At 35.5% G+C, this 26053-nt stretch overlaps 1 protein-coding gene across 2 annotated transcripts in view; it reads right to left on the bottom strand.

Annotated features, from left to right (window-relative positions):
• The window catches only part of LRBA (LPS responsive beige-like anchor protein), a 560879-nt gene that overhangs the window by 45744 nt on the left and 489082 nt on the right, over positions 1–26053 (bottom strand). For both annotated transcript variants that reach the window (XM_019722880.2, XM_019722903.2), the window contains exons 48-49: positions 24384–24551; positions 249–338 (exon numbers count right to left, since the gene is read on the bottom strand). In XM_019722880.2, the coding sequence (XP_019578439.2) occupies positions 249–338; positions 24384–24551 (258 nt within the window). The remainder of the gene's footprint in view (positions 1–248; positions 339–24383; positions 24552–26053) is intronic.

The raw sequence follows: 26053 nt of genomic DNA, 5'->3' as shown, positions 1-26053 counted from the left end.
CCTCTTCATTCTGTAACACGAAACGCGAACTGATGAAATACTAAAGTACTGGAGCAAGGTTTACCTTCCCAAGACTCCAGGAGAGCATACAGAATTTTTCGCTGGTTGTTATGTTAGCAGGTTAACAAGCACTGCATGAGAACAGGCACAGATGTGGTGGAGAATCTCTAGTGCAACAAGAGATTGATATGATCGCCAAGCAAGGTCTCGAAGAGGCAAGGACTGGGAAGAGTGAAAGCAGCACTTACCACTTGCATGGCGGAACCTCGGGGAGGGTGGGGCTCTATGAGGAGCTGAGAAGGCGTCTGTCCAAAACTTCGGATTTGAGCTTCAACAGCCTGAAAAAGGCATGGGCAAGTTTGAGGGTTAAGAGGTGTTAATTACAGGCAATAGAACCACAACTGTCACCTGAAAATGTCACTCCATCCTTCTGGCTTGTTTCATGTTGAAATTCAACCTTGTGTTTTCAGAATGGGGCTAAGCACCTGGCAAGGGCACCGAGGGTGAGGTCATCCTTTAGTACCGTGGAAGCTGTTCCTATAAAACCCTGCAAAACTTTCTCATCTTGCTCAGTGATATGAAACAGAAACCAGCTATTACAATCAGAAATTGTCCTTTTTGGCTCCATTTCTGTTTTCTTGCATTTTTTTCCTGCTTGCATCATCCCTGATGACTAAAGCTAATCTTTTACAGGTATGGAGAAAACCCATTGCTGCTTTGATTCTAGGCTCCATTTCATCCTGAGAAGTAGAAGGGAGGAAAAAAGAAATATAGCACCTGTGAAAATGGCTTGATGCTATTACTTTTGCCATAGGAAGAGCATTATTGTTGACAGTCTCTTTGAACCTAGGTGGCTAAACAACAAAGTAAAAGCCATATGTTGCATCCAAGCATGAGACAGTTAAACCAAGGACTAACTAAACATAAGAAACATGTGTGTGTGTGCCCTTTTGGAAAGATGTGCGCATGCACCCTTTGCCCGGCACTCCCCTCCCGTGGCTCTTGCTGTACGCCCAGCACAGATGCTCACTTTCCAACCACCAGGAACTCCCTCATCATGGGAAACTACTAAATGCCTGATGCTATCACTAGCTGTAATTATTTGTTTACTTGTTTATGTTTGTCACCTCCCACTAAAATACGAGATCCATGAAAGCGAGGCCCTTATCTATCTTCTTCATTGTCGGATCCCTAAATTGGCCGAATGGATGATGCTACACTATGTGTGAGGGAAGAGAAGGAAGCAAAGATATACACAGACTACTTCTACACCTCCACAACAGTCAGTATTCTTAACTTCCAGACCAATGGGATAAAGAAAATCTCTCAAATTCGTAAGTGAATATATGCTCATCCTGTTGTTTTTTAATCCCTAAGAAAACAAGTCTTACATTTTCATATGCTCTGCAGGACTGTAGGCGATTAAAAGAATCATAAACAAGAAAATATAATTATTATCCAGTATTAATTTCCTTTTTAATTTGATGAGGATACCACTAGTAGTCCTATACAATGACCTTGTAAGAAACAATGACAGCAATTCATTCATTCAAGCATTCAATGATCATCAACTACGTACACAGCAGTATAAGGTCTCAAGGTTTGAAGAATGTGTTCCTAACATGGGAAGCAGGGCAAATGTTCTTGGGTGCTTGAATAAGTTCCAGGAATGCTCTGTGACTGGCATAGGCAGAAAAGATTGGGAAGCACCTGTGTGAAAGCTGAAGGATGTGGTGGAAGCAGCATGGGTTCTGAAGTCAGACTATGTTCAAATCCTGAATGCATGCCACTCATTAGCAATGTGATCTCAGGTAAATTATTTAACCTAAGTTTCCATTTTATCGCCTACAAAATGTGGATAATAATAGTACTCACTTCATAGCGTTATATTAAGTTTTAAATGATTTATAGGTAAAAAACATAGCAAAGTGTACAGATTAGACCCTCAATATGCACTCAACAAATATTCATCGAGCACTGGTAACAACAATAATATTTATTCAGTACTTACTATTTGCCAGGAGGTTTTCTGAGTGAGTTACTATCTAGTATCATTTCATCTTTAAACTGTAGGATGTGAATACTTCACTACAACCATTTTATAGATAAGGAAAATAATGCACAAAGAACTTAAGTGTCTTGTTCAAGGTCACATGTAATTAAATGGCAGACTCAAAATTTGCACCTGTGCAGCTTGATTCTAGAGCTCATGCTCTCAGTCGTTAAGCGATCCTTCCTCCTTATCTGTCAGGGACCACGCCAGGGCCCAGGGACCACTGAGCACACAACAACATGACCTTACAATCAAATCAATGCGTTAATAAGGTATCTCTATTCATCATCACCAGCATTAGTACAATGAAGAGTATGTTCCCACATAATTAGTAGAGCAGCATAACTAGGCAAGGGTAGGTTTTATATAGGGGGAGATAAGGCTGGGTCTAGACTTTAGAAACAAGAAAAGGCGCTAATAGGAAGTGACGAATAGAGTCTAGGATCATTTCAGAACTGCATCGAAAATATTGTTTGATAGGGTGAAATCAATTTATGACCAACATCAAGGACAATCTTGAGGTTGAGGAAGAAAAAAATATCACAAACTGGCAATCTGAAGCCTAAAAGTGGTCACAAAGAAGGAGATGGGAGCACTGCTGTTTTATGGTGCAAGATGTATGGGCTGAGTTTAAGAACGTGAACCCTAAGCGTCTTTCAAGAACAGTTACAGAGCTAGTGCCTTTGCCCTTGACTGCTGCTTTCAGTGGCTCTGGCCCAACAACCTACCTGTCTTTTCCCCATGAAAGAAGGGGGGGGGGGACAGATAGCTTTCACACTTGGCTTGTGGTGTCAGATGGTACCGAGTGCAAATTGTGACTCTGCCATCTATCTGCTGTATGCTTTTGGACAAGTAGTTTAATCTCTGTTTTGTCATCTCCAAAAGAGAGATAATAATAACGCCTAGCTTGTAGAATCATTTGGACAATTAAATAAAATAATACATATAAAGTGCTTAGCACAGTACCTAGGACATACAAGGCACTAAATAAACCGCTATGTCATTATTAGGTGTGGGGCTCAGTGTGATCCCCATTTACACTGCTAAAATAGGGAAGAAATGCTTCTGGAGTTTATGATGATAATGACGAACACATTATTTGAGAAAACTGAAATCTGACTCCAGGTTTCAAAATACACTGCAGAGCTAAGCACCTAGAGACAGATCTCTTTGGAGGTTCAGAGAGCAGTCCAAAACATAAGGAACTGTATACCTCAATACCGAGGAAGCTGTGGTATTTGAAAATAAGGGATGAATATGTGAACCATGCCCTCAGGAAAAAATCAACAGATTGTAGAGACTGATGACTGAGCAATGAAGAGAAGAAAAAAAGACAAAACTAATTCTTTTCTTTTGAATTTGCATATTTTAGAGAGTACCGTCTTTCCCTGAAAATAAGACCTAACCGGAAAATAAGCCCTCGCATGATTTTTCAGGATGACATCCCCTGAACGTAAGCCCTAATGTGTCTTTTAGAGCAAAAATTAATATAAGACCTGGTCTTATTTTCGGGGACATACGGTAGGAAAGCAATGAATGGAAATACAAGTGTCTGTTATGGAGAACTAGTTTGGCAGGAGAAGGACAGCACATCTTATGTCAGACGTGGAATCTGAAGTGACAGTGTCAGCCTTCTGTCCAGTGCACACAAGGAAGCCCCAGAGTGGCTCTGAGATGCAAGACCTCGGTGTCATTCCTACAAGAGAAATTTAAGTCAATGGTGTTTGAGCTTTCCCTCTCACTGTGTATGTGTATCTATTTTTAAGCAGCAGAAATGACTTCCTTTTTCAAATGAAATCTTACATGAAACTCCAATATACAAAAAACGTAGAGATAAGGCTCTTCTACTTTAAAGGTGGGTAAAGCCATCCTTTAATAACTTTCTGCAGCACCTCCTGAGACAATTCTGAGAAATCTTAGGGCTCTGGAGCACGGCTTGAAACTCACTGGTTAAGCTCCAGGAAGAAATTACATGAGACTCACACAAAAGGCCCTAGAGCGGAACCTTGGGAAACACTCATATTTAGAGTATGATATGAAGAACTAATGAAGAAGACAAAGGAAGGGGAGATGGGGGTAGGGGAGCGGGACAGGGTGATATGGAGGCCATAAGATGCGAGTTCCAAAGAGAGAGCTTTCAGTGATGCCAACTACTAGAGAGAAACTATGAATGATGACATTACTGCATAGAGATATTGTAGAAGTAAATTTAATGTAACTGTTACATATCCTGCTTTGCACTTAACATTGTTTTGAAATGAAAAAGGTATGGATGATGAGGAAACTTTCAAAAATACCAATCTCCTCTTTGTAACACTTAAAAAGTGTTAACGTTTTAACAGGATTTGCACATTACTGACCTCTTTCAGGAAAAGCCTTTCTCAAGTCATGTAATACAGAGGTCTGATTATTCTGCCTCAATGACGAAGCAAAAGCTATATTATCCCACACAGATTACATAATTATTCTTTCCAAGTCCTCAAGACATCTATGAAGATTACAGAATTCTTAGACACAAATGCTTTATTTCTTGACTAACCTATGAGTGGTTGGTGATAAAAATACACTAAAAAGGGATTTTTTCAAGTGTGAAATGTGTGGAATAAGATTTAAGGCAATGACTATAATCTCAAATCCTTATAGTCAAACTTTATGTCATCAACTGGTAATTCTAGATCCTTCTAGTTTCTAAAACTCACTTGCCATTTTTCATTCGGCTTGACCTCTGAAGCAATTTACACTGCTAATCACATCCTAGTTTCTTCACAGTCTTTCTTCTGTGGCTTCCATGGCTTTAAACTAACATGGTTCTCCTTTGTGCTACCCCATTATTCTCTGTCTTTTGCTGACTTTAATTTTTTCTCATCCATCAATGAACTCATCACTGCAAGTTCTCTTTTAGCGCTCCAGGTTTTGCAATCTGAACTTTCTGTCCTAGAAAATTTTTTCTACGGTCATAACTTCAAACCTGAGTTCTAGTTGCACGATTTCCCAATCTGAAACCAGACGACTGTCAATTTCTATCACATGTCTACTGATACTTTTGCCTGACGGCCATCTACGTGCACACTATGTGCATGTCTCAGCACACCTAAAATTAATGTATCTAAAACCGGGAAAAATTAATTTTACCCTACCATTTCTCAGTCAAGGGTTCGATTCCTATTTTCATTTTTTTAATGCTCAGAATCTTACTGACATTTAAAAATTTTACCTCTTTCTTTCACATATAATCAAGACCCAGTCATTTCTTTTATATAGTTTCTCATACTCATCACTCCTTCCCGAATCTAGGTTCCTTATAATTTTAGGTATTGAGTATTTCAATAGTCTCTTTACTGTTTGTCTCCATTTAGTTTCCTCCTTCAGTGTAAACTTAGTTTCCCCAATCTCACCTTTATGCAATATTCCCCTGATCAAATGTCTGAAATTGATCCCCAGCACTTAAAAGATAAATGTCCAATGCCAGGCAATGAAAATCTTCCTACCTCTCCAACTTCATTCCCTCATCCAACTCCCTAACACTGTGTTCCTTCTCAGTGGAAGGAAGGCTGACTTTCTTACACAAATATAACCAGCCATTTTCTACTTACATTATCTTTCATGCCACTGCCCTTCCTGTAATGGTTACCATCATCTTTAATTTTCTAAGTCCTACTCTTCTCTAGAAAACCCTGGAGTTCTAACTTGTTGGAGCAATATTTCCCAAAGGTTACAGCCTTTCCATACTGCTGATTACACACTTGATTCAGGCTTCCTTATAACATTACCTTTTAAAAGATTATTAGTCTGTCTCTGTAACTATGAAGTCGGAAAATTAAGTTCTCAAACTCATTCTAGAAACTGCTACATACCTCATTGCTGAATATCACTATGGTCACCTTTGAAGTACTCCCCTTGGGAAGCTATGCACTGATGCCAGCACTTAACACTTCAAAGCAATTCAGGAACTCTTTCTGGAATGGCCATCAGAGCTGTTCTCATACTACCCTTGATGTCCTGAATGTCATCAAAATGTCCTCCCCCTTCAATACTTCCTTTCTCTTCAGGTAAAGAAAGAAGTCATTGGGGGCCAGATCAGGTGAGTAGGGAGGGTGTTCCCATACAGTTATTTGTTTACTGACTAAAAACTTCCTCACAGACAGTGCCCTGTGAGCTGGTGCATTGTCGTGATGCAACAGCCATGAATTGTTGGTGAAAAGTTCAGGTTGTCTTTCTCACACAGCCTTTTTAGCACTTCCAAATAGTAAACTTGGTTAACTGTTTGTCCAGTCGGTACAAGTTCATAATGAATAATCCCTCTGATATTAACAAAAGGTTAGCAACATCGTTGCAACAAGTTCGCGAACTTAATTGTCACACCTCTTATACCACAGGGTCAGAATAACACACAGGTGTGCAGCAGGTAGAGCAGTCAGTACCTTGCATGTAGCACTCATACAACCAAGACTTCTATATAGGGCCTATTATGTAGCAAGCTCGAGCAGACCCTTATGCCTTATCTAGGTTGATACTGGGATAAAATCCAAGCTTGAGAGACGAGCACAGTTCTTGAGGGCAAAATGGGGGCATGGGAGACAATAGGAAGCGATAAGTGAAGGCTGATGTCTGCCATTACAGAGAGACCCAAAGAGCCAGGGAAGCTCTGAAAGGTGTCCCTGAAGCCAGTAATTCTCATTTCTTCAATACCCAACACACCTGAGGGATATGACAACACTCCAGTGTCTCACCAAAGCAGTGAGTCTTAAGGGCCAAGTCAAGAATCCTGGGGGAATATGTGTGATTTGAAATGCCCCTTAACTTTGTGCCTCACTCTTTCTTCACTTTTATGTTTAGCACTGTGTATAGAGGAATAGAGAATTTAGAGGCCTAAGGAAGTTTTGAAATCACAGGAAACACAGAGGCATAAGGTTTAGGAAGGTGGACTGGTACCGTGTTTCACCTAAAATAAGACCTAGCCGGACCATCAGCTCTAATGTGTCTTTTGGAGCAAAAATTAATATAAGACCTGGTCTTATATTATATAAGACCGGGTGTTATGTTAAATTTTTCTCCAAAAGATGCATTACAGCTGATGGTCTGACTAGGTCTTATTTTCAGGGAAACACAGCTAATAGGGCAGCTTAATGAACGCTATCAAATGCCTAAACTGGTTTCACACACACTCCTTTACTTAGAGAGTTTTAGTCCCAGATGATATCTTTTGAAATTTTGTTTATGTTAAATTTTTATTATGGAATAGGATAATGAATCCCCATGTACCCATGAGTTAACTTCAATAATTATTAACACATTTGGCCTTCACTTATCTTACAGCGGCTCAGCCTAGGCAATGTGCTAGAAATACTCACTGAAAAATAAGAGACTGTTCCCGCTTTTAAGCAGTTTACTTATTTATATTTTCACCTCTACTGAACTTACACTGAGAACACAATTTCCTACAATGACCAAAGATTATAAACATTAGCTAGCAGCCTTCATCTTTCTTTGGAGGGGGGTAAACAACTGGATTTGAAAGGAGATGGTCAACGGTAAGGTTGCAAATTTGATTGCGTGACTTCTCTAGTTAAAAATCTTTCCATCTAAATTCCTTATCACAGGGGCACCGCAGCAAGGGGTCAAGAATGCAGACTAGTATCAGACTGCCTCAGTTCAAATCTTAGCCCTGTCACATATATGCTGAGTGACCATGGGCAAGTTACTTAACCTCCTATGCTTTAGTTTTCTCATCTAAAAATGGTGATTATTATAGGGGGTATTTCATCGGGTTGTGAAGATTAAATAAGATAATATAAAACACAGAACAGTTCTTGACACATAATAAGCCATCAGTGTCTGATGTCATTATTACAGCATATAGATAGACAGATAGATAGATAGATATAGATACAGATATGAAGATATAGATATACACAAGATTGAACCTAGTACCTGGCTAGGGTTAAGGACGCGTTTAATAAATGTTACCACCTATCATAATAGTAGCCTAGCTCCTTCCAGTCTCATCCCACCACTGTCCCTCTCACTCTACAATGTGACATGTAATGCGTCCCACTGCCTTTTTCTATATTGTTCTTTTCCTCTTCCCTTTCTCTGTGTGGTTGCCTCCTCCACATTCTTTGAGTCTCAGCTCAGGTACCTCTCTGTCCTGTGGGAAATCTCTTTCCTGATCTCATCCAGACTGTTGCTGTCCCACCCTGCTGCTCTTAGAGCAATGCACAGACTCACACTACCTACTTATCTAGTCTTCTAAATACTGCTTTAATTCCTCCTATCGATTAGTCTGGGAGTCTCCCTGAGATCAGCGACTGCCAAGTATTTCTGTGCTTCTAGGGGCTTGACACACAGTAAGTGCTCAATACATATTTACTGAATGAATGAATGGCCGTCCAAGTCAACATAATTCAGCAGGGATGCAGCTAAGATACACTTCTACTATTACAGAGCAGCCCAGCATTGAATAAAACATTGTATTAAACATTCCTACTAAAAACCTTACTTTATTATTTCACATTCTTATTCATCAATTCCCAATTATTTCTGCAAATAGCCTGTTACTACTTTCTATAATAAAACCTGAATTCGGCAAGCAGCATTCCAGATGTTGAAATACATAGTAATAAAAAAGACTATGCAAATATCTTGAGACATTCCAGTAAAACCACATATTTATATTTTATAAACAGCATCTCAAATATTACCTAGAGAATTTATTAATGGATTTCCAAATGGAAATATTATGAAAAGATTTTCAACAAGTTGTGTATTCTATTGTTTTCCGTGCCAAGTATTGCATACTTGCATGGTTTTATGGTTATATATAGAGAAAGAGACAGCACACATATAGAGAGAGACTATAGACACACACACACTAGATATAATGAAAGGAAGAAATAAAAGTAAAAGAAAGTAGACTTGGCTCCATGACAATGTAGTATTTGGCTTCAATTTCACAATGACAATTTTAGTCTCTCTGAACTAGTCTTTTTAATCTAACAGAGGAAACAAGTTAACTCAATGCAACACTTAGTAACCAACAATAAAGTTGTAAAATTTTATTTTAAGATGGATTTGGGGGAGAAGTGACTTAAACATATGGATGCAATTAAAATAAACACATATGTACACTGCTTTTTTTTCTAAGCACACAACTCTGAAATTGCATTTTATCCCCTGTATATTTATATCTAAAAGCACTATAAAATAGGGATAAACTAAAAAATAATAATTAAAATTTTCTGACAGTATCAAAATTAAATTCTAGAAAGCTGTCTTAAGATTCTAGAGAAACTCTTTACCAAGAAATGTTTAAAAATCCAAACAAGACTTCATATTTTGGATTTCTGAATCAATTCACTTTTCAATATTAGAAAGAGTCACATTAAGACCATCAGTGATTTTGTTATATGTATCATTACTTGTGCCAGTTTTCCTCTTGCCCTTCACACATTTGAACTTAACTTGGAGAGCAACTTGTTGGATATTTGACAGGTTTCCACTCAGAGTTTACTAACCAACTGTCTAGTTGAGCAGCCTCAGTGCCCTTTGGGGCCACTGTTAAATCTAGCTTTGGTATCAGCAAATTAAAAATGTATACTACTCAAAGGACTACTTCATCATACTGTATGTGTAAGCTTGTACCAGACTCTCTCTTACCCTAAGAAATGTAATATAGAGTTACTTTTTAGTAGTCAGAACAACAAAAGCACAACATTTTTTAAAAAAGCATAATAAACCTAACTCAAATTACTTAAAAGGAATAATTTAAAATTAAAATGTAAGTGTTCAAAGTGCCCTAGAAACAAGATATATAGAATTCAAACTTTTAAAGCATAAATATAAATGATAAATAGCCTATCAGAAAAAAAGAAATGTCATGGATATACTAGCATATGGAATATTTAAAACTCGATCAGATAAATATTCAAAATATAGACCAGATGATATTTAATCAGTAAAATATGCAAAACAATCCACATAAAAGAAGGATATGGTTAAGAAATAAGTTAAACTGAATGGAATTCTATGTAAATTTGGACTTGAAATACATTTTTTAATTTTGAGAAATTAGACATAAAGAAAAACAAGAATTTAGTTAAGGGTCCAATTTTTATGTTTTCAAATAAAGATTGAGATATTGATTACACTTATGCAAATTCTCATAAGGAAAGAATCGAATGAAAAAAGACTTAAATACAAAGATGGTTAATATAGCACTCTATAACTAAAATTAGGAGGAAAACTACTTAACCTATGATAATGGAATACTATTCAACCATTAAAATGAGTGAGTTGAGTTGAACACATCTTACATGGAAACTGGTCTATAATATATTGATGAAAGAAAAATTCCTAATTATGAAAGAATAGAGTATGATCTCATTTAAGTAAAAATAAATTTAAAAATATAAACACACATATATTTACATGTGGTATATGAGTACACACATACACATACATGAATACACACATGTAAAATCTGGTAGGGTATGTACCAAACTATTACCAGCTGTATCTTTGGCGAGGGGTGGATAAAAAGATTGGCAAATAAAAATTAGTATTTTTTCACTTTTATACTGTTTGACCTCTTACACAAAGAGTGCATTACTTTAAAAATAAATAACTTTTTTTTTTCCATTTTGAAGAAAATCTAAAACTAAAAAACTAGAAAAACCCATTAATATTTGATATACTTTATGGAGTTTAACTTTTTCATTTATATGGTAGCCAGAAGTATTTTTTAACCATCTAGGAACAACTCTAGTTGATAAATTGGTCAAAAACTGTGAAATCAGTAGATCTTACTACAAAGTTCATTTTATTTTGCACTTATTTCCTAATTCATTTCTATCTGATTTCAAGGAGCCATTAGTTTTAGCAATATTTTATCATCATTTAGTATTAATTAAATATTTAGAGAGGTATATAACTTTTATAAGTATGTGTTTTTCACAACGAATCAGGTATCTGGAGACATATGTATGCCATGATGGTATGGAGTATAGATAGAGCAAAGAGAAAGAGCAGCTTGCTAAATAAAGTAGACCATTAAAAAAAAAAAAAAAGAATACAGTGATAAGAATTCAGGGGAAAGGGAAAATTAGGGAAGGAGCATTTTTACTTACACATCTACTCGATAGTATTATGAAAGCCACTAAGGTAAAACAAACTAACTAAAATTTTGAAAACATTCATAGATTTCCCAGTAGTGCCTTTAACTGAGCTTATACATTCCAGGCATATTGAATTGAGGCCCAGTCCGGCCTCACTACAATCTCCACTTCTTGTAGCTGTCCATCCACTGCAGCATAATCCCAGCTGCCAATCTGAAAGAAACCAGCTAGTCACAGCAGACACAACCAACAGAAACAAATGTCACTCAATAATGTTCAGCGGCACTGTGTTCATGGATAATTTCAAACAGTATCTCTGTCTAGAACACTGATGTGCTCATTCAAAACACCTCCATCTCCAGCTACTGGAAATGAGTAGATAAAGCAGCCTGCCTAGAAAAATAAGTGGAATGTTGCTTCAAAGAGCTTTCCAATGCTAAGAGGCAAACGTAGGCAAACGCAGTGGAAAGTTCTTAAAGAAAAAAAAAAAAATCAAAGGAGTTAATTTACTGAGTGCAGCAGTTTAAATTATTTCTCAAAACCAGACAAATATGCTTAAATGCTGTCTTAGAAAGCAGCAGTCATTTGGTCATTCATTCGGTAAGACTCATTTAACCTATTTTCTCAATATTTGTAAGCATCCACTGTGTAAGAACACTGAAATGAGGTACACTGAGAAATTAGTTGGCACGATACTTGATCTGAAGGAACGGAGAACCTGAAAGACAACACACACAAACACACACACTCTAATTTCACAGTACTGGCAGGGATAGAGAGAGGCAAGACAAATTTACTGTTACAACATAAGTTTAATTCTACTTAACGTTTGAAAAAACTACACTTGACTCAAGTGTTTCCCAAACACTAATAGAATTTCAGTTGCCTCTTTGTACCGGTAATGAAATGTAAAACCAGTGATTATATTCTAAGTAAACTTCCTCACCTTTGGTAGCAATAAAAGAAAACAAACCTGTTATTCTGAACATTTAGAAAACTGTCATACTTGCAAATAATCTTACAGAGATTTTTCAAGTCTGTGCGATTTTTCCTTTATCATACTCTTTCTATAAGCTTGCATTTAATTTAAAATTTAGAGAGGAAAATTCAGTCACTTGATTTGAAATAACTTTTCTCACACGCGATTCCAAATGAAGATGGTGCCTGAAGGAAGCAGGGGCACCTGATGGAAGCCATCAGCATAATAGAAAGGCTCAGGGTCCCTTGGGTCGTGGACAGGGAGAAACAATCATAAAAAATATTAATGCTTTGCTTTATGTCCTTGGATGTATAATTTAGCTACACCTATTTAACTAAGAAGTCGGCAAGAGGCATAATAACTCGCAAAATACAAAGATTAGCTTTACTGCCAACTTTGATGTTCATTTAATTGAGTAAGGGAAAGTTTGATTGCTGTGGTTTTGATATACAAGAAAGTCTGGCATAATTTCAAGGTATTTTCTTATGTAGGTTTTCAATTAAAACTTGACTAATCCTTACCGTTTATTTGGCTTTTCACTGTACAGTTCCTGGCCTGCACTGTGTCAAATATGCCATCTGGGTAACACACTTCTGGCCAGAGATGCTTCAGCATTATTTTTGTAACACTGAATTGTGGCTGCATGAAATCTTAGCTCAATGTATTCAATACTTCTAATGTCCTCTGTTGCTACAACCATCGTTAATATCGTTGTCCCCTTGCCCCACTACTCTTAAATCTCGATGCAGTCACAACAAAGATTCCTGCCCCACCTGCTTAAAACAGGCTTACAGGCCATCCCCCCAACTATTTAACAAATGTTAACAATGCTATAAATACCAATTGTGTTTATGCTTTCTGAAAGATTCACTGCGGCCAGTGTTCTGCAGTAGTGCTAGAGCTGAAACAAGCTGTTGACTCCCACCATGAAAGTGATTGAATTCTAAGCCAAAAATGCTTTTCCTTGGATAAGATATCTGATTTGCTACTGCTGTCATGAAACTGGGGTCATGTAAACTTAAACACACTGCTGCTTCTTTTGGAAAACAGATCTCCTCAGAGTGATTATGTGTTGCTAAGACAGTGTTTGGAAGGATAAATTTAGACGAGGGAAAACCAGCCACTGACACTAAACACAACTTAGGGAAGAATTTCAGGTTTTACTTTCATGTTCAGGCCCATTGTATATAATCCTTTAAATTGAGCAGGATCATGGCTCCCCTTCCCCTCTTCGCTACCCATCTATGTAAATAGAGCCTCGTTCCATTTTAAAAAGGAAATTAATACCTTTAATTTCTGAACTCACATAAACATAAAATAATTGGATTTGCTTGAATAATAAAGGAGAAAATGGTGCTTCCAGAGGAAATGTAGTGAGGACTTCTGGCAAGGTACAAGATGAAAGAGCACTGGAAATTTTGTTCATATTAATATTGTTCCTGAGTATCTTCTACCTGCAGTTATCTTTCAGCCTTTGAACCACCACCCCATCTTCTAACCTGGGCTCACCCCAGAATCTGCTCTTGAACTTCCTACACGATGGCTGCTCAGACCCTGTGCTGTGTCTGTACTTTCCCTTTTGTCAAAACCTAGTACCAAATCCTATGCACAGAGAGTTGACTGATTGGAAAGACTGTTTAAGAAAAAAAAAAAGATTTGTAACCAAATAAATTATCGCTAATGGTGGAGTTTCTAGAATTAGTAAAAAGGGATGAATTCTGTGGCAGAGGCTTTTTCTGCATATGTCAAACGACATCATCATGTAGGAACTACGAGAGCTGCCTTTAGCATGTGATGCTGGCATCAGTTAACAACGTCCAAATTTGGGGGTGGGGGCTTCCCACTCTTTTACTTTATACTTTTGTATTGTTTGAATTTTATAGGTAACATGCACTGCTTTGATAAATTAGTTCTTAAAGCACATTATATAACTATTTAAGTACGTACACACACACACACACACACACACACACACACACACACACACACACACACCCCTAAGCAGTAAATCCAGAGATCTAGAAATCACAAATCTTAGGCCAAAAGCCTTCTTGCTTTTAGAAAATGATGACAAGAACTACAATCAACAGAGATATATCTAAAATATTTTCCCTAACTGTAGAAGTGATCTTTTTGGTCCTCCTCAAATATGATGAGCAAAGTGAAGAAGTAAACTTTGCTATTAATAAATAGCTAAAAAGTGTGAAAAAATTATAGCTCAGTGAGTTAAATAACAAATTAAGATCGGAGGTACTGATTTCTGAGTGAGATAAAAGTGAAGAAATTGTAAATTCCTTCACCTTTATCGGTTACAAGAAGATCATTATACAAAGTCACTATTCTGGCAATATTTAATGGCCAGAACATTAGAAAGTAATCACAAAAGACCTCCAAAGAGCCAAAAGCAAAGTCGGTATTCTTATGCTCATGTTAATGTGCATCTCATGTTCAAATTTTCAAGAAGAGACTTTTTCCCCCTCAAAAGAGAGAAAGAGTTGTCAGTTGGCATTGCCCCCTTGATTTTAAAGCAAAACAATTTTCAGGATACAGAAAGTAGCAAGTGAAAGAATCCCATGATCTCATTAACCAAAGATAATGACCATCTTTGGCTAGATGACCATGTAAGTATCTTGGGGTCTATAATTCCAGACTCTTCTTTATGCATATATATATATATATATATATATAAAATTTGTATTTTATGTTTCATAACATAATCTGTTTTTCACTGTCATTTGGCAAAACACAATTCGATGGCACTACATATAGACCTATATAGCAATAATTCTGGTGCTGTATAGCATTCCATTATATGGATTTACCAATATTTATTTAACCAGTTTTCTATTGTTAGACATTTATGTTTTTTTAACTATACAATTGAACATAATTTTTTTGCATACTTACTCAGTTATTCTTTTCAGTTAAAGTTCTAAGTAAATAAGTGCATCATTATTTTAAAAAGTGATACTGACTGCTATAAAGATTCAAACTATTTTCACCCTCATCAAATATATGACAATATCTGCTTTCTAACCATCAGGAATTTTCATTATTTTTAATCTTAGATAAATTCCATAGACTAAAAATAAATTCCATAGACAAAAATGCAGTTGCATTTTAAATTGAACTTCATTAATTACTAGTAATGATGAACCACTTTTCATTTGTGGTTTGTATTTCATCTTTTGTAAATTATCTGTTCCTGAACTTTGTTGTTTTTCTGGATGTACAAGAACTTTAGTTTTTAGATAGCCACATATATCAATTTTCTAAATTATTTTTGGTTTTGATATTAGACTTACAAAATGGAACTTCTCCATTTCAAGATTATAAAACTACTCAGCTATATTATCTTCGAAGTTCCATAGTTTCACATTTTATAACATATTCTTTATTCTAAATAAATACATGTATAATTCATTTATAATTTCTTTCACTTTAAGATGTGATGTGCGGATTTAATTTATATTCTAAACAAATAGCCAGCTGTCTTCCTATCACACGTTGAATAAGAAGGCATTTTCACAGTGACTTATAATACCACCGTTATCATATACTTTCATATGTGAGAGGCCTATTTCTGGAAGCCCCATTCTCCTCCAATAAACTTCAGTCCTTTCACGAGAACATGTTGTCTTGATTACTGCCGTTTATGTTTTTGTATCGGGTAAAGTAATCAAAACCTATTTACGTTACCTTTAATTTAGTTCTACCATATCTGGTTATTTGGTTTCTCAGACTATCGCATCTAAGAAATAGTAAACTGTAGCGGAGGAGGAGGGTTGCCCAAGAGGTAGACACAGTTGACCCAGTACAAGAAGCGAGAACAGAGAACTTGAGGACAGAAATAGGAAAAAGATAAAAAGGGCATAAGAATTGAAAAACAATAGCAGTATGGGATTGTTTAGTTCAAGGTCAAATATAGCACAGAACGATCATATTAATAATAAAAAAATCACATTCACTAATTACACTCACTTCTCTTTAGTCACTATCTTACTGTTAAAATGGCCTCTACTCCTAAAAGTTGTAGGACAGCCATTGTTTTTCAAGTACACGTAGAATACTTATAAAAATTGAGTTGCCCATGGTGTCAAGTCTCAACAGATTGCAAAGAATCTGTATCATCTATATACCACGTTCTTTAGCTCTAAATTAAGTTAAAGTTAATAACAAAAAGATAACTAGATTGGATGCATGCAGTCAAAAGCCCTCACTGAAGAGATGACCTTTAAGCTGAGGCATAAATGATAAGAAGCCAACATGGGAAAATCTGGGACAGTCAGAGAGAAGGGCTATGATTAAAAAGCACTAAGCCAGTGAGAGTCTTCCCAGGGATAGGGACAGAAAGGTCAGTGGGACAGAGCACACGAATGAGGAAGAGAAAAGCATGGCATGAGATCAGAGAGGTAAGCAGGAGCCAGATCCTATGGACCAAGTGGGATTTTTCTTCTATGTTTAATGTGAAATAGAAAGGTTGAAGTGACGTGATCAGATTTACACTTTAATATATCACTTTGGCAGCTCTGTGGAAAGTGGATTGTAGGCAGGTAAGGATAGAAAAAAGTGACAAGGTCTACTACCACTAGCCCAGAGGAGAGATGATGATGATGGCTTAGGGTAATGACAGACATAAATGGTTTCCAAATATGTTGTGGAGATACCATCAACCTAGCTGTTCTTCATCACCGACCTCTTATGATCTCTCCACCCACCACGTGGTGTTTTCCTGCCAGAGCGATACTGTACTCCTTCCCACATACTGTACTCTCTGCCTTGAATTCCCCTTTCTGTTATTCACCTACTTACCTCCTCACTTCTTAAGAATTATGTTGAGGCAGTTATTACTCCTTGATCTGGACTGGCTGCCTCTCCTTTCGCTTCTATATATAGTTAGTGTACACATCTTACTCGGAGCATATCACTATATATATTATTTTTTAAAACTTATTTCTGACCACTAAAAATCCATCAGTGAAATGTTTTATAATAAGGACTAGATAATTGAGTTCTCAACTTTTAGATAGAGCAAATATCATTTCTATGAGAATTGAAAGGTGAATTCTGGATAAGAATACAGATTTGTTCTGGAAACCATGCTTGTACATACAATTATATTCTAAATATATTAAAGAAATTATTTTAAAATACTTATTTTTAGGAAAGGAAAATTATTTCATAAAGTTAATATTCAACTCATGTATTTATTTTGTGAATTTGGATTTTAGAGAGTTTTTTATTTTTTAATAAAAGTATTCTTACTCACATCTGATCTGGAATTAAATGATCCTAATTATTCTCTCTTTTTAATTTCTTCTTTCCTTGGTTTTCAGTTTTTTTGAAATAGGTGACTTTGGATGGTGAAACCACAATGCAATACGTAGATGATGTATTATAGAATTGTACACTTGAAACCTATATAATTTTATTAATCAATGTCTCCCCAGTAAATAAATAAATAAAATAAAAATGTTAAGAAAGGTTTGATAAGATATTCACAAATTTGATAAGTATGGAGGAAGAGAAATGGATGAATCAAACTAAATTCAGCAGAATTAATCATCAGAAAACAACCAACTTTTATTTTTTTGTACCTCGTCTATAAAAGACTATATGTACTGATCACAAGCAAAATAATCCTGTAACAATATATGGTGACGGATGTTAACTAGACTTATTGTGGTGATCATTTTGCAATATATACATTTATGAAATCTTTACATTGTACATCTGAAACTATGTAATGTTCTATGTCAATTATACCTCAGTTTTTAAAAAATGCAAATAAAAAAGAACATGTGCAATGCTAGAAAAATAGAGATTAAAAAATGGTACGGTAGAGAAACATGAAAAAAAAAAATAGTACCAAAGAGAGAAATAAAGGAAAGAACATCTGTTAGAATAAACAACTGAAGAGAAGAATATATCCTTTAGTTGGAGGTCACAGATATTTGAAGAAATTAGCATATTTGCCTGAAAAATAATTCTTTCTGATGTGTGATATATGCAAATGCAGACATTGTTGTATATTGATAACACAGCTGTTTTCTAAAAATTAAAAACAACATAAAAGTTTAATGTGCTGCAGGCTGTTTCTCTGATTACTCTGTGTCCTCTCATGGTTATTATATCTATCGTTTAGTGCTTTTTTTATAGAGAGATTATTTTTATGATCACTTACTATGCCATAAGTATTAACCATTCATTCTAGAATAAAACTTTCTCAAGAGGAATAGAGCTTTTCCCAAGTAGAAGGTGAAGACGTAACTTGTACGTAGACAACTTGCCTCTATATATGACTATGTGAACATCCACGTGTCTCAAATTAAATATACAGCAGTGAACAGAAATAAGTAAAAATATAGCTACTGAAGCGAAGTCTAGTCTAGTCTGCTTTTAATCCTAGTGTTCTATCCTGGCACCACTATTATGTTTTTGTAGAGATAATGTTTTAATATAAGTGTATTCACAAATTTACTAATCTTAGAGATGTTAAAGCCTTAGAGAAATACAATTCTGAAGGAAAGCTGGTCTAGCCTAGAGATGGGGTTGGGGAGTAAATTCAGAGATGGCAGCAGTGGAAGTTTCACAACTGGCAGAAGGCCTGTGACAAGACTTGACCTGAAGGCTGTCCCAGCCGGGAGTGGGGTGGAGGGGGGGATACAGACATGTGGTTAGAGCAGTGGGAGCTACCTTCCTAGGTCTCCTTGTGTAGTTTTATTCCAGTCTCAAACTCAAAGTTTGGAAGGAAACTGTGTATGAAGAAAGGCAGTCTGTGAGAAGCCTCTGAAACACTGCCCTATTCCCAACTCTGTATCTCCTGCCCAGCCTTATTTTCTTCGTATCACTTATCAGTAAATGAAATTAGTCTTTCTTGTTCATTTTCTATGCGCCCCGTTAGAAAGCAGGCTCCATGAGAAGAGACTTTGTCTGATTTTCTTGCTTATCTCTGTATTTTTAGCACCTTGAACAAAATGAGTATTTGTTGAATAAAAGATGAATAATGAACAAAAGAATAAACTCTCCCAACTTATCAGTCTCTTCCTTACCTATTCTAACGAGCCTAGATCCACCATTTCAGTAATACCCTCTTAACAAGTTCATCAATTATCCTTTCACTTTCAATCCTTTTTAAAAATATTTTCCACCATAGTTTCACGGCAAAATCCCATCTCTATCTCTCTCTATATATACTTTGCACACACACATAAACCTTCTCCAGTCAGCTTTTTTCTACACTTACCATCCTGCTGCTGAGAACACAGAAAAACAACATGGAGAAAATATTTATTTATTATTGTGCATCTATTAGGTTGGTGTAAAAGTAATTGCATTTTTTTTGCAATTAGTTTTAACCTTTCAAACCCATTTACTTTTGCACCAACCTAATATTAAGCACCCATCACTGTGTTAGGTATTTCTAAGTATTATCTCACTCCTGGTACAAACCCTCATAACCTTGTTGCTTTTCCACCTCATTCATGCTCCTTGACTCATACCAGTCCCCAAGCTAAACCTTTTACTCTTTAAATCTCAGACGATGCAGTATTGTTCCCTGCTGTCCATGGCTTATCTCTGTGTCCTGGAGTTTGTTCCTCTTCCTCATAGAGCTTGGTAGTCTGTTACATGCTTTCTATCCTGTAATATGTTTCACGTCTTCCCTCTTTTCCTATCTTTCCAAAAAACACAGAAACATGGTCAAATAGCTACCCATTAAAAAAAAAAAATCTCCCTTAGAGTGGCTGCTAATGGGTGTGGGGTTTCTTTTTGTGGTGAAGAAAATGTTTTAAAATTAGATTGTGGCCATGCTTATAAAACTGTAAACACACTAAAAACTATTGTACTGGAGACTTTAAATAGGTGAATTGTATCATATATGTGCTATAGCTCAATAAAGCTGTTAAAAGCTCTCCCTTCAATTATTTCCTTTTGTCACTTGTGTTTACTTGTTCATCTCCCATTCACAGCACAGTCCTCTACCTTCTAGGCTGCTTTCCCTAAGGTCACCAATGACTCAGAATAATCCAACGGGGACTTTTCAGTTCTTATCTGTTCAATCTTCTTCCAGACATGTTCTAAAACATACACGTGGTGATGCAACCAACCTTCAGCCTTCAAGTCACTGCTTTATAATGCAGTTAGAATTACTTTTTATGGAATTGGAGGCCGTCTGTGGTCTGCCAACTGTCCATTTCTCTCATCTTAACACTTTCGGATCATTTCACATACATCATTTTCAACAGCCTCTCTTTCACCTACATGCAGGAAGCCTATGTCGTTTCTTCTGGGTAGATATCCTTTGCTCACGACTCTACCCAACATTCTGTTACTCATCCCTCAATCTGCAGCTCCAGACTCTCATTTCCAGCCTCCAGTTACATTTGAATTAACATGCCTGAATCCTGCCAGCCTGGGGCTCGTGCCTTTCTTCCATGCTTGTGCATACAGTGTACTTATCCCTACACTGAATTTATTACACTGGATTATATTTGTTTCCTTACCCATATTTCCCTAGTAGACAATGAACTTCAGCTGATGAGTGAGGGCAGGGACTTGCCTTTAACTCTTATTACATAATTTGGTTTTAGTAAAAGTTTGTTGAAAAAAAAAAAAAAGAACAACTTAATGACCTATTCTTGCCTTCCGTTTTCTCCTTGCCTCATTTTACAATCAATTCTGCATGTCCTCTAAGAAAAGGTCTCAATAACTTCTCTGGTGTTAGCATTTTATTCTTTCTATGATACAATCAGTAATTCATATTCTTTTTGTGTTTCCTAACCCAGGGGGGTAACAACAAATAACAGAAACAAAGGACCTAACACTTGCTGAGTACTTATAATGGGTTGGGCAACATCCAGACACTTTATATGCTTTACACCTCATGTCATCCTCTTGGGGTGGGCATTTTCATACAATTTTATATATTGGGAAACTGAGTCTCAGGAAGATCCATGTCATACAACAAGCAGACATCGGGGCCAGGAATCAAATCTACATATATTTATTTGTTTGTTTGTTTATTCTACTATATCGGACAGTATTATGCCACAGGAGTTAGCACTATGATATGGAATGGCCATAATAAAAGATTATCACATTTGCTTCAATAACGTTCAGAAGGCTTTTGTGAATTAATCATGTATATTTCCATGAATAGCACTAAGTAATGAAGTGATATATTCTTTCAAGAACATCAAGTACCTACCATATTTAGAACATAACAGGCCATGTTTTTAAAATGAATGCTGAGTCTAATATGTAATATATAAAAATAAATTAGGGTGCATTGAGTGAAAAACTCTCCAGTGAAAGTTTTAATTTGCTAATAATTAACTACTTGGGGTTGTGGGGAAGAAAAGGAAGTCAAAGAAACTTAAAGCAAAGTATTAAATAATCTTTAACAAATGCTGATCATGAAAAATACATACTATAAACTTATTTGATATGGCAGTTCCTCAAAAACTTAAATATAGAATGACCATGTAATCTAGCAATCCTACTGAAGGGTATAGATATCCAAAAGAATTAAAAGCAGGGACTTAAACAGATACTTGTACACAAATGTTTATACCAGCATTACTCATAATAGCCAAAAGGTGTAAACAACTCAAAATGTCCATGGACACACGAATAAACAAAATGTGGTATACATATACAGCGGAATGTTATTCAGCCTTAAAAAGGAAGGAAATTCTGACTACAGCATGGCTGAATCACGGGCACATCACACTAAGTGAAATAAGCCAGCTAACACTGTTCATTCACTTCTAGGAGGTCCTTAGAGTAGTCGAATTCCTAGAGACAGAAAGTAGAAGGGTGGACAGAAAGTTAAGGGCTGAGGGCAGAGGGAATAAGGAGTTTCTGTTGAAAGCATACAGAGTTTCAGTTTGGGAAGACGATGCTCTTCTGAAGATGGATGGTAGTAATGGCTGCATAATAATGTGTATATATTTAATGCCACTGAACCATACACTCAAAAATGGTTAAAGTGGTAAATTTTATGTTATATTTATTTATCACAATAAAAAACATTATTTGAAGGCATGTTCGTTTAAGTGAAAGAAAAAACAGAATTTAGTTTACCCATATATTTCAACTAAATATCTAATGTCTACATGGAGTGTGCCCAATTTCAAATATTCTACCAAGTGAATCTAACAAACATTTCTTATCCCATTGCCTGACCACATGTCCTGAGTTTAGGTTCAGAAAATATGGTCATTCAAGTTATATGACAGTCTTCTAGATCTCCACTGTCCAACATGGTAACCACTAGCCATATGTGGCTATTTAAATTTGAACTAAAATGAATCATTCAATTCCTTGGTCACACTAGCCCATTTCAAATGCACAATTCCCACATATGACCAGTGGCTACCATACCAGACAGTGTAGATATGATGAACATTTCCATCACTGCAGAAAGTTCTATGGGACAGTGCTCTTTTTGATTGTACTGTAAATAATATGTGGTAAATTCCTTTGGTAAATCATTGGTGTGTGTGAGGAAGAGAAGCGGTCAATCCAGAATTTAAAAAGGGGCCAATTAAGTTAGGTGTTCTGTAGAGGAAACAACCAGCTGATTGAATGTTTCACCTTTTTAACCAGCAGCATCACAGATACAGGCTCAGGGCCATCGTTGATCATGCAATGTTGCAAAAACTTTAAAAACGTGAATGGGATAGTTATATTGTCTTGGACGCATTAATAGAAAACTCTAAATAAAATAGGATCCTACATTGGGAGAAACAGGGTTAAGTACATTTTCATAGCAACTCTACAGAATATTATGGAATTTCAAAATTAAAACTACACAGATTATATAGCAACATAAAATAATATATGCTGGCTGGTATGCTCAAACAGGAGACTAAAATCAGTCATACATGATTTCAGTCACATTACAGCTATGTAGAGAGATAGATACTACAAGGAAACTTGAGAAAATAAAAACAGGTGCTGTATTTGATGAAAAATTATGGACATATATAGAACAAATACTCAAATATTTTTTAAAACAATAAAAAGAAAGTAAATGGGTCTATGTGATTCTATTCTAACAATGAAAACATGTACTGTTTGGTAACCCCATTTGCATGTTTGCTTTAACCTCAATTTCATATACGGAACCCTAGATGTATTCTGTGTCATGCTCTAAGAAAATAAAATGCCCTCTGGAAGAAACACTTTTGAAGAACTGAAAAACTGGAAGAGTCTTTAAGAGTTCACTTAATTCAGCTCTAAAATAAATGGAAAACTAGCAACTCAAAACCTGTGCAGTTTAAGACAAACACACATCTAGCACATGGTGTCTTTGTGTACTAACGTTTATCTAGCACATAAACTAGGTGATAATACATACTGGCAAATGTACTTAAATATGTACTTCTTATATACTGTCAACAGGACCAGGTCATCATCAGTAGAATTATATAAATGCATCAAGTACTGGTGAAAAATGACAAACCTTACATATTACGAATATGTTCCCTTGTAGTGATATACAACATTCCCTATGAATTTAAGTCCTGGTTTCTTAAATATAGTCTTATTCTAAAATTGTATAGATATTTAAGGTGATATCTGTTCAATTCTATAATCTTTTCACATGATTTATGTTAGAATGAGGAAGATGTATAATTAGATTAAAAATACTATTAAAAAAAAAAGCAAGGCTATATACAGAATTTTCAGTGAATCCTGTATTTGCCAAAAACATGTTTTGAGTGTTTTACCTAAGAAAACAAATGACAAAGATAAAACAGGTCTCAATAACATGTAACACCAAATTTATAATTATGAAAGTCATTCCTGCTATTAACTTCTATGTATTATACTTATGTATTATGTGTTATATATGCACATGTACTTATGTATTATATATAAATGTTTTATCATCTTTAATAGATTTATGCATATAATCTTATTTCTTTAATGAATTATTATTTTTCTAATACTTGAAATTAGTTAAGTAGCCTTCAAAATTATAAAAATTACAAACACAACTGATCCCTTAATGGGTTCAAATAGAAAAAGTTCTCACTGCATATTGAGTCAAACATTTTGTTGGAGGGAAGTCCTGGGTTCAAGTCCCAGCTAAGTCACTAGCTGAAAGGTTATTCTGCTTATGTCACTTCACCCATCTGTTGTCATCAGTAAAATGAAAACATGGAGAAGATGATATCTAGTACATTTTAGTCTAAAGATACCTGTTAGACCCAGTCAGATAACTTACCTCTCTCAAAACAGGATCAGTTATTGAATTCAAGTTGACAGCTCCTTCATAGGTCAGGTAATAGAACACATTGAGGGATCGAACAGCCTCTGGTCCTTGCTGTTTATAGCCAAAAATGAGATCAATCCACTGGTGAAGTTGGCAGGAAACAAATTCACTCTCCAGGGCCTGAAAAAAGGGCATAGATGCTATTGTTATGTTGAATTCTATTTATAAAATATGTAGAAAAATTTAGAACAAGCGGTCAAGGTTTATCACTAAATTTACTGTGAACAGACTTATTCTAAAGTCCTATTTTGCATCAGAATCTGTTTTCCTTTATTTGTAATTAGAGACCTTCCAGCACTTCTCATGCTGATTGTAACAGGCGGCTAATGGTTCAGAATTATTGGACCATACTGTACATATGCAAGCGCAGTGAGGGCTAGGACTGGTTCTGTCTTGGTCACACTTGTAACTCAGGCCTGAAAGGTACTCAATTTATGCTTCAAAGAAAGGAGGTCATACAATGTAAAGGCTACTGTGGGAGAGCAAATGAGAAAGCAAACATTTATTATCCACTTGACATATTTATAATTTTTCTACATAGAAACATTTCATTGTTGACTGCAACAACTGTAACCAAATTATTTAGTTATTTCAAATGCGTTTTTATGCCAACAAATTAGATCTTGGGAGGGATACTTATTTCTGAATTATTATTCTAGGTATTAATATCAAAGGAGTCCAAATATTTGATGCCATTAACATAACAGTGCCCAATGAATAATGAATGAACATAATCAAGTGTTCAGTGGAAACGCTGGGCACAGAATCCACTGCCAGTTCATCCTTACATTCCCCGTTACTAGCACTGCACCGAAAACACAATAGGTACCAATAAATGTTTACTGAATTTAGTAAAGATATAAATAAAGTTAAAAAAAAAACAGACTTAACTTTTTAGATAAGTAGCCTTATTTGTATTATGTATTACTCTTCAAAATTATTGCAATGTGAAAGTTTATCAATAAATAATTGATTCAAATTAGAGATCTCTCAAACTCAAACTCTGAAGCTTAATTTGAAGTACATCAAGTTATATCAGGTAATGTATCTCATTGAAATTATTATTTTTTGAGTAATAAGTGTATGGCTGTGATGTATTTTTTGTGTGACTTGCTGCTATGTTATCAATGTTATAAAAAGAAATCTGTTGGTGTTAAAACAAAATTGACTAACTTCTATAGCAAGCAACCAAAAAAATACAAACCATCTTGTGACAAAAGAAGTTCCTATTAGTTCAGAGGTGTACACTTGTATAAATGTATGCTTTATTAAAATAAATGCCTATGAATAAGAAAGATATTTATGGCTGAATTCAAATATATTTCCTTTAATAATATTTAACATAGCTTCACAATATATGACATACTATAAAATGTAAAATAATAATTCTGTAAATAAAACTCTAGTTAATTCTCATATTCCAAAGTATACCTGAAATCAAATATATCTAAAAAATATTTAGCTAGTTTCAATTGTGCAAGTTACTATTTATTTTAGACATGTCTTATAAAACTCATTATAGTTAAAAATTTAGTAAACTACTTCATATTTTATTTGAAATAAGAAGAGAAGGGGTAGTAATAACTTTAAACAAATTCCTATTTTAAGTACATGGATTTAAA

This window comes from Rhinolophus sinicus, linkage group LG07, assembly GCF_036562045.2.
Source record: "Rhinolophus sinicus isolate RSC01 linkage group LG07, ASM3656204v1, whole genome shotgun sequence".
NCBI classification, from domain to species: Eukaryota; Metazoa; Chordata; class Mammalia; order Chiroptera; family Rhinolophidae; genus Rhinolophus; species Rhinolophus sinicus.
Note: the sequence above shows the minus strand (reverse complement) of the source record. Positions and strands in the feature narration are given on the sequence as shown.